At 65.8% G+C, this 9,397-nt stretch overlaps 1 protein-coding gene across 10 annotated transcripts in view; it reads right to left on the reverse strand.

The window, feature by feature from the left end:
* The window catches only part of LOC101631922 (tubulin monoglycylase TTLL3), a 38,397-nt gene extending 29,006 nt beyond the window's left edge, over positions 1-9,391 (reverse strand). For 7 of the 10 annotated variants that reach the window (XR_001146002.1, XR_001146001.1, XM_012732108.1 and 4 more), the window contains exons 1-10: positions 8,996-9,346; positions 7,195-7,363; positions 6,990-7,084; positions 6,115-6,243; positions 5,257-5,371; positions 4,535-4,633; positions 3,739-3,816; positions 3,291-3,486; positions 557-705; positions 119-362 (exon numbers count right to left, since the gene is read on the reverse strand). Coding sequence is in view for 8 of the 10 variants with exons in the window: in XM_012732108.1 (XP_012587562.1) it covers positions 119-362; positions 557-705; positions 3,291-3,486; positions 3,739-3,816; positions 4,535-4,633; positions 5,257-5,371; positions 6,115-6,243; positions 6,990-7,084; positions 7,195-7,363; positions 8,996-9,145 (1,424 nt within the window). In the remaining 2 variants the exon portion in view is untranslated. Of the gene's footprint in view, positions 1-118; positions 363-556; positions 706-3,290; positions 3,487-3,738; positions 3,817-4,534; positions 4,634-5,256; positions 5,372-6,114; positions 6,244-6,989; positions 7,085-7,194; positions 7,364-8,995 lie in introns of all 10 variants that reach the window. The other 3 variants (XM_012732110.1, XM_012732105.1, XM_012732104.1) reach the window with 3 other exon arrangements.
* Between the last annotated feature and the right edge of the window lie 6 nt (positions 9,392-9,397).

Consider the following 9,397-nt stretch of genomic DNA (forward strand, 5'->3'; position numbering starts at 1 on the left):
GGGGTGGGGGGCGGCCTGCGCCCGCAGTGCTTGCCCGCCAGCGTGGCCCTGGGTGGCCCGGCCCTTGCCTGCTCCCCAACCCCTCAGAAGCCCACGGGAGGTGAGCGGTGGGGCTCACTTGTCCAGGTTCTTCAGGGAGAAGGGCTGCGTGGAGAAGCGGATGTAGCTGTTGCGGTAGAACCACACGGTGAGCGGGTTCCAGTTGGTCACCAGGAACCACTGCCGCAGGTCAAACTTGGTGCCGAAGATGAGCAGAGGCCGCTCGATGTACTTCTGCACCACCCACTTGCCGTCCTTCACCAGCATGGGGTTGCAGTCCACGAGCCTCAGCACCTCCTCCAGGTGGTCCATGCACGTGATGCCTGGGGGCGGGGCTCGGTCAGGCCGGCCAGGAGGCCTCTCCCCCACAAACAGGGCGGGGGCCAGGCTGCCTCCTCCCCTCCGGGGCCCTTCCTGGGAGCTGCCAAGCAGCTGACTTAATTCATTTCTGGATTAGCCACTTCTGTTTGCCTGAGAAGGCTGTGGGGCCGGGGGACGGGCCCCGGCTGACCCCCACCTCGTCCGCGGGACTTGGCTCCCGGTTTCACGATCCAGATGTTGCGGGCTCCTTCCATGCCGATCTGAGGCACCACGGCCCGCAGCTGCTGCAGGACGTCTTCACAGCGCTGGACCTGAGACTCCAGGTGCCGGAGCTCTGCCCCCTCGCTGCGGGGAGATGATGCACACACAGAGCTGGCCTGGCCTGGCGGGCAAGGCTGGGACGGACACAGCCCCCGGCCACGGTCCAAGCGGCCTCGGCCGTGCCTCCCTCCAAAGCCCGGGCAGGTCTCGCAAGCCCCCAACCCCACCCGCAAGCTGCTCCCCAATTTTAGCCCAAACACACCACCAGCCCAGACTGCTCGCAGGGGAGACGGGAACAGGCCCCGAGTGTGCCAGCGTCACCCCCACCTCTCTCTACGTGGCGCTAAACGCGCCCCTCCCGGAATCGCCTCAGCTCGGCGTCTGCGAGCACGGAGTAGGGCCGCCCGGCACTGCCCCTGCTCTGGCCGCCCAGCGGCCGCTCCTCGTGGGGATTTCGGGAAACTGCAGCTTGGAGAGCTGACTCGGGCCCAAGGCCACATGTTGTATTAAGGGGAGAGCCCGAGTGCAAACCCCTCCCAACCCATCCCTGCACCTACGCGCTTTGGGGCTCATTCCCCCCGGGACCCAACACCCGCGGCCAGTGGGCCTGGTCCTGAGGGAACACACCTGGGCCGCTCACGCCCTGCTCTCCTGCCCCCCCATTTCCCCCCCTCCCCAGCCCCTGGGCCTGCCGGGCCTCAGGCCCTAGTCTGCTGCCCCCGCCCCTCTCTTACTGGGCCTCCCTAAAAGCCAGCTGGGGGACGGGCCGGTAAGTGAGCACTTCGGCAGCGGCCGGGCTGTGCGGAAGGAGGCTCACGGACAACGGGAGTCTGTTCCCTCCGGGACAGAACGTCCCACATGAGGCCAGGTCACGGAGTACTCCAGAGGGAGCGCAAAGTCCCATTGGTGCCCTCGTGGTCGGAGGGAAGGAGCCCCCCGACCCCCCCCCGTGGCTGAGCCCGCGGGGACCTAACCAGGCGGCCGTGGCCCCACCCAGGCTGACGGAAGGTCCTGGTGGTGCAGCTTAGGAGTGGCCCACCTGCGCCCCGACCCCCCGCTGCCGGAAAGGGTGCCAGGAACTTCCCCACGGGCCACCGCATAGAGTCCTCTCAGGAGTGCTGTGCTTTGGCTCAGGTGAGACCCGCGTGGGAGGGGCAGGCCGTGCGGGCTGCAAGGTATGTGCAGCGTGATGACAGCACCTTACCTGCGGTCAAAGGCAAAGCCAGGGCACAGCCTCGATACAGCTGGGGAGCCGCGAGCTCGCCTTCCATTCTTTTCAAATTATTCTAATGTTTTTATGTTTGTGTGTGTTTTCCACTGAGCAGAAAACCTGCTAGACCAATTCTGGAAGCTCTGGAAGACCCAGGGGCGGTTTGCAGAAGCTGAGCACACACTCGCGGGAGTCCGTGGGCGCCCATGCACCCCTCAAGTCCGTGCGGTGCAGAATTTCACACGCGTGAGTCTGCGCGGCTCCACAGCCAGACCCAACTTGCCCCTTGCACAAGTACAGAAGACTCAGCGTCTCCACCTGGAATGTTCTGACTCGGTCTTGATAATGCTCCGCTGAACCAGGGCACACGTGAGGGCCTGGAAGCCCACGGAAAGCTCGCGATTTTGCTGTGTGAGGCTCGGGAGCGAGATTTATCAGGAGGGGGGTTTCTCAGCGTCTCGCGTACTCATTTACCAATTCTCCCGTCTTCTCCCCTCAGTCCATGTGCCCACTCCCTCTGTCACCCCCAGCTGGCCTCTCCTCTTGAGTGGGGTGTCCCTGGGGGGGCAGGGTCTATGCCTATTTCTGGACCCTGCACGGTGCTTGGCACACAGGCGTTCTCCCGCCCACAGGCCCTCACCCGCAGTCTCTCTCGCCCAGCTGGGCTGAAGGGGCTCCCGTGCTCCCTTCCGCTGCTCAACCACCTCTCCCCAGAGCTGTTCTGAATCCCAACCGTCCAGCATGCTTGGGGGGACTGGGGCCACCCAGCACACCTGCCTCCCCTGGGGCTCACAGCAGCCCCGGGACTAACAAGCATCAGGACCCCTGTCGACTTCACTTGGTCTAGCCTGGGGTCTCCCCAACGCGAGTGACCACGAAGCCCTTTTTCCAAAAAACCACTTTCTCCCCAGCCTGAGAGCTGCTTCCTGGGGACCTTGCTTCGGGCAACACCAGCCTCCCGGAGGCGCCAGAAACTCGCCGAGCGCCTAGTCTGGGAGTGAACCGGGAGCCTGTGCGGGCACATCCTGCCCTCCGTGTAGCCTGCCCCGGAGGGAGGCCGGTTTTGACGGCTACTTCCCTCGGGGGAGGTGAAGCGCTCCAGGATGGGTGAAGTGGCCGAGGTGGCAAGGCCAGGATTTAACTCGGGCCGAGTGGACAGCACAGCCGGACTGGGCCAGGCCGAGGGCGGGCAGAGCGGCTCAGACCGCACGGAGGGTCCTTGGCGGGAGCAGCGGGGTGAGGCGCGCGCTGCTCAAGCCGGGCTGGGGGCAGGTGGACTTGAGGCCTCTGCACTTCCGCGGCCTCCTTCCAGCCCTCCCTCCGGCCTGGCCCCGCAAAGGGAGGCTGGGTGAGGGGAGGGGCCTCCCCAGGCAGGGAGGGTCGGGCGGCCCCAGCTCAGCGAGCGGCCTCCGAGGCGAGGCCCCCGCGGGGCCCAGAGCCCGGGCCAGCGGGTACTCACTGGACCACCTGGTAGTAACGCTGCAGGAAGCGGGACCAGTGCTCAGGGCCGAGCCGCTGCGGCACCTCCAGGTCCCGGTCGATGTCCACGTGGGCCAGGCTGTTGAGGTGTTCCTCGCAGGCCCACAGGGCATCGTCCACGAACTCAGGGGACACCGCCTCTGGTGGCTTCTCCTGCTCCTTGGGCTGCTTCTCTCCTGCCGAGACAGGGAGGGGCCTGTCGCCATTCCACAAGGCGGCCGGTCCCCACGGCCCCGCGCTGTCGTCTACCTGAAGCCTCAGTCTGATGCGCCTGAGGCCCAGCACAGCCTGCCAGAGGCTGTCACTCGTCTGAGGCCTAAATGCGCCTGCAGCTCGAGGGCTCCTGGTCGGCCCCCAGAGTCCCAGGCCCTGCCAAACCTCAGCTCTCCACTGGATGTCCCCAAAGCACCGACGGCCCCAGCACCCACCTGCAGCCTCCTCCGCTCCTGACACTTCTGAGGCCCCCGGGCCTGGGTGTTGGCACACGACACTTGCACCTGACACTCCCGAGAGAGAGAATCAGGGAGGTCTCCAGGGAAGAGGCGGCTTCCCCGCCTCCTGGCCGAGCCGCCCTGCCCCACGCGTCACTGGCTGGAGGCTCCCGCTTACAGGACGAGGCCTCTGAGGTCGGAGACGCGTCCACAGAGGGGACGGGCGAGGAGCAGTGGGCCAGCATGTCTGGGGGTTTCTCTGTGCCCCCCGTGAAGGCACAGGGTCCTTAGACCACGTCTGGGCTAATCTCACTGCTTCTTCCTTCTCAGAGGCCTGAGCTGCCCGTGGGCAGGCCTGAGCCTTGCAGGCACAAACCGTGCTCAGTCAAAGCCAGGCCTGCGGGGGGCGGGGCCGGATGAGGCCCCCGGCCCATATGGACAGGAGGGTGGGCACGTGGGTGGAACAGAAGCGCGGTGAGGGAAGGAGTGGAGAACAGACAGACGGTGGGTAGGATGGGAGAGCAGGTGGGCAGACGGGAAAATGGGTCCTGGAAGGACCGACAGGAAGGTGGGGGTGGCAGGGGTGCGTGCGCTGGACATCTGGTAGGTGAGTAGGTCCGCTGAGGCGGGTGAGGTGGGGGACACGAACGGGGGGAGGGGTGAACGCGAGGCAGGTGGGAGGCGCTGGGGAGGTGGCTGGATCGGCAGCAGGATGGGTGGGCGGACCGGTGTGGACAACGCACGGGTGGGTGGACAGACGGCAGGACAGGGGTGGAGGGGCCGCAGCGCTTACCTGGGGCCTCGCCCTCCTCCACCGGGGCAGAGCACGGACTCCATTCGGCCTTGACCACCAGCTTGAGAACGCTGCGGGCGGCTGTCAGCCAGAAGTCCTCTGTCCCGGGCAGGGATACCCTGCTCAGGCCCTAGGCTCCAGGCCTGTTCTGGTTCCGGAACCTAATCATGACCCGCCCTGTTCTGGGACCCTGGCTACCTCTCCTGGTTCTAGAAGCAGGTGGAGTCTGCTCCTGCTCCAGGTACAGAACCACACCCAGAATACCGCGGGCTGGGCCCTCGCACGGGGCGGGCGGGTCGCTCTCCTCGGACCCTCATCCGCTTCCGATGCCCATTCTGGGCTGCGAGTGAGACCCAAAACCTCACTTCTGAGATTTGGAGACGAATCTGCTTCCAAATTCTGGCCTTGAGCATGTGTTCTGGGGTTAGAGCTGCTTTAGAAGCCCGGCGTCCGGGACCTGCGCTGGATTCAAAGCTCGTCTAGCCAGGGACACCTGAACTCGGATTCACAACTCAACCGCTTGCACATGTACACCAACTTCGGCAGCGTCGCCGCCTCCCCACGCACTAAGTTGTCTGAGGGCCTCACGCTGGGGAAGGCGGATGGCGTGGAGGGGGCAGCCTGCTGCGGCAGGGCCGGGCCTGGGGGGGCCTGCCTCTGGTGGGGGGGCGGCCGAGAGCGGCTTCTGTCCCGCCGCCAGGAGCAGGGCAGGGCCTCCTCACCTATGAAGGCCTTTCTGTCGTCCTCGGCCCCCAGGCGGTAGCAGCGGGGGAAGAAGGAGTCGGCGTCGGCCTCGTCAAACCAGGGCAGATTCCGGAGGTTGAGGCACAGACCCACCTGCGGAGTTGGCCGCTGAGGGGCAGGGCTGGACTTGCCCCGGAGCCTCCAAGGGGCTCCCGGCACTGGCCTCTGGGCCCAGGCAGCCTCCCCTTGCTCAGGGGCCCCCAGATTGGCCGGCCCACACACGGGGCTCCCCGGCTGAGACTGGCCCGCTGGCCCTTTCGTGTTCTTAAAGTCCCGCCCCTCCGGAAACCCTGCCGCGCCCACGGTGCTGGGTTATTGGAAAAGTCCTAGCGCGCTTTTGCACAGTAAAGAACAACTGCATCGTGACTTTCCCACAACGCAGTGGCCGGCCAGGCCACACGGACGGTGGATCAAAGGCCCTGCGGCCAGGGGACTGAGCACGTGGTACGGAGTTTGCATAACCAGGAGTCGCCTAGTGAGGCGGGACCCCAGGGCCCCAGTTAGGGGGCCCCCGGTTTTGGCCACAACCCAGAAGATAGGTCTTACTGCTGTTCACTTAAAGCTGAGGAAAGGGAGCTCAGGGAGATGTCTCTCGCTAGGAGACCCCAGTCAGACGCAGGGGTTCGCGGCCTGGGGCACCTCTCGTCATGACTTCTACCTGGGTGGGCTGGACATTCTGGGGGGCCGGATTTGAACCCGGCCCGTCAGACTCCACATTCCAGCTGGGAAGCCCCGTCCTGAGGAGCCCTGACACGGAATGTGGAACACGGGGGCCCTGGTGAAGGAGGGGCTCTGGGGGGCTAGAAACTGCCGCGCCCGCTCTCCTGGGGGCCCACCTTTGTGGTGAAGGAGCCTGCCCGGGCGTAGTGGTTGATCATCTGATCCTTGGCCAGGAAGCGGCCCTCCAGCACGTCCCGCCGAGTGGTCCAGATAAAGTAGGGGATCTCGTTCCGGACCATGCGAGACTGGGGGGAGACGGAGCTGGAGGGGGAGCTGGAGGGGCAGCGGGAGGCCTCGGCAGGTGGGCACCGAGGCTGCCCAGGTGGGCCCGGGCCCGCATGCTGGCTGTGGTAAGTGGGCCACAGAGAGCAGCCCCGTCAGGTGCGCCCGGGCAGCCACCAAGTGGCCTATTTAAGGGCCCCTGGACACCCAGAACCCGCTGGGTGGAGGGCAGTGGTGCCCCGCTGGCGACGTGTGCTCACCGCTCCCCCTCGCCTTGTCACACCTCGTCCCCTCGCCTACAGCGTCACACCTCGTCCCCACCACGGCCCGGGGGACAGCTCCTCATCCCCATTCCATAGATGAGGAACCGAAGCACGGAGACTTTCCCAAGGACTCTCAAGGTCAGGCTCTGGCACTCAGCCTCTCCCCGTAACCGCCGGGGTGCCCGCCCTTCACATCAGCCCCTGCCAGGCTTTGAGAGTCCTCCCTTGCAGTGCTCACGGCCGAGGGCACAGGAAGGAGGGGAACGTGCGTTTTCACGCAGCGGGGAGGGACCGGGTGTGGGGCTGTGCGGCTCCCCTGGCCCAGCCGGGCACCGATCCCCGGGCCAGCCCTGTGTGAGGCCCCCTGAGCCCCTCGCGACACTGCTGCGTGTCCAGCCATCGGGGACGCAAAGTTTCACTCCAGAGAGGAAACCAGGGCCTGGCTGAGGCACCCGCTGGACTCCAGCACGCTCCCTCCGCCGGAGGGCCCGGCCCCGGCCGCTCACCATCAGCGCGTGTATCCGGTCCAGGTCATCGAATTCCAGTAAACCCTCGAAGTCCAGCAGCGGTGACCGGAGCGCCTCGCCCTCATCGTCATCCCCTGTGGAGGTGCCGTCCAGGCCTGATGGGGCCCCTGGCCGGGCCCAGGGGTGTAACCAGAGTCCGGCCCCCGCGACAGTGGGGACAGTGGCGGGGGAGGGCGCGGCTCACCGTCCTCTGTGGCGTCGCTGTCATCCGTGGCTAAGTCCTCCAGGCCCTTGTGGGGAGGCGGCGGGGAGGCGGCGAGGGGCCGGGCCACCTTCTTCTCCACCCAGCCCCTCCGGCGCAGGAGGCTGCGGATCACGGGGTAGCGGCCTTGGATCATGAAGATCTTCTTCTGCTGCAGGTGGGGAGAGACTTGCCCGTGAGCACGGCCTCGACGCACCGGCGGCGCAATCAGCAGCACAGCCGCTGCCGCTCAGGGCGCGCTAACGTCTCTTCCGCATCTACGACGTCCACGCGCTCGTATCCACTTCTATAAAACTTGAATCAGTATCACCCCCTTTTAATCGACTATGACACACCAGAGAGAGGTCGGGTCTCCTGGCCACACAGTGCTTAAAGTGACAGCAGGGGTGGCTGCTCCAGAAACATGGGGCCCACAGAAACAAGAACTGCGGTGGCCAGGGAAATCTCAGGACCCGGGAAGCGCAGAGCTGAGCCAGGGGCAGCTCGGGGCAGAGGGGAAACACGTGCAAAGGTCCTGAGGCCGGAGAGAGGCCGGAGGGCGTGCGCGTGGTGTACAGAGCACGCGGGGTCCCGGGGCGGCGGGCCTGAACGCGAGCCATCTGGGGGTCGGGCAGGCGGCGGCCACATGGGAAGCATGGGAGGCAGGAAGGCCGGCTGGGGGGCAGAAACCACTGTACCAGAATGGGGGTGGTGACTGGAAATGGGGAGATGCTGCGAGAAGGGAGGCTCCTTTTGGAAACAGGGACAACTGAAGGGATGAGCTTCGTCAGCGAGGAGCAAAGGACAGATTTGGGCAGCCAGGTGAGGGGGCAGGTACTGTGGAGGAAGGCAGGCTGGGCAGGGGCATCAAGAGAGGGGCCTGAGACATGCGCTGCAGTGCCCGTCAGATCCCTGGGTGCAGAGGGCAGGGCGGGCTCCCGGAGGGTGCACACAGGTGTGGAGGATCCAGGGGCCGGAGCCAGAGCCGGTGAGCGGCACCCGGAGGGCACAGGAGGGCTGTGTGCGCCCAGGCTGAGTGTGGGGCTTCGGGGGTTGGCAGCTTGAACAAGTGGTTCTTTTTTTTTTAAGATGTATTTATTTATGCATACAGAACTGGGGTGCAGGGCTCTCCCTGGTGGTGCAACGGGTTAAAGCACCGCAGTATGAAGCTCCCTGAAGCCACTGCAGCACGAGTTCGATCCCTGGCCAGGGAGTGACCCCCAGGGCGCAGCAGACCTCTCTTGACTGCCCCCTCAGCCGCTGCTCCCCTCAGCAGTGTACTTCGTCCATCTGCCCGTTCTGCTCCCCGCTCTGTCTCTGGTGAAGCCTTTCGCCCACCACATCTCTGGCTTGTACCCAGTTCTGTATGCATAAATAATCTTAAAATTAAAAAAAGAAAAAGAACTGGGGTACAGAGATACAGGGATGGTGGGGGCGATAGGATTCCCCAGAGACAGAGCGGGGAGCAGAACGGGCAGGCTGACTAAGTCCACAGCTGAGGGGAGCAGCGGGGAGACAGGAGGGGTCTGCGGCGCCCTGTGGGTCACTTCTGGGGCGGGCGTCGAGCACTGAGGCTGTGGCCACTCGCAGAGCTGAGCTCTAACCCACTGCCCCACCAGGGAGGGCGGCCACAGGGCCCTTGGTGGGGCAGAGGTTTGCCCAGGGAAAGGGTGCAGAAATAAGGGAGAGGTACTGGAAGATGGGTGTGAAAATCCGGGCTTATTGGTCCTCGGAAAGGGCGCAGGGAAGCAGACAGAATCACCCCCAGACCCTTCCCAGATGCACCCCCGCCCCCGCCCCCCACCTTGACAGCTCGTTCCACGTGGATCTTGGCCTTCCTGAGCCGGCCCATCTGCTGCGGTTTGGCGAACCCCCAGAGGACGAGGGAACCTGCAGAAAGATGCGGAGCGGGGTGGGCTGGGCGCGGGTCGGCCCGGGGTCTCGCGTTCCCCATGCCGGGACGCTCCTCTTCTGCACCCGGCACCGAGGTCCACCCTCTGCGCGCTTCTCCCCGCCTGCCCCAGCCCCCACCACAAGGCTTCTCGTCCTGGCCGCCGCCTCAGGCCAGAACGAGGAGCCTCACCGTCCGAAGCCGCATCCCTCGGGGCCGGGGTTTGCGGGAGCCCCTGGGGGCGGGGATCCGGGGAGCAGTGGGGGTGGGTGCCGCGGGCCCGCGACTCTAAGGCGCAGCCCAGCCAGCGCGCCG

Source organism: Condylura cristata, unplaced genomic scaffold (assembly GCF_000260355.1).
Source record: "Condylura cristata isolate star-nosed mole 26May11 unplaced genomic scaffold, ConCri1.0 scaffold00033, whole genome shotgun sequence".
Lineage (NCBI taxonomy): Eukaryota > Metazoa > Chordata > Mammalia > Eulipotyphla > Talpidae > Condylura > Condylura cristata.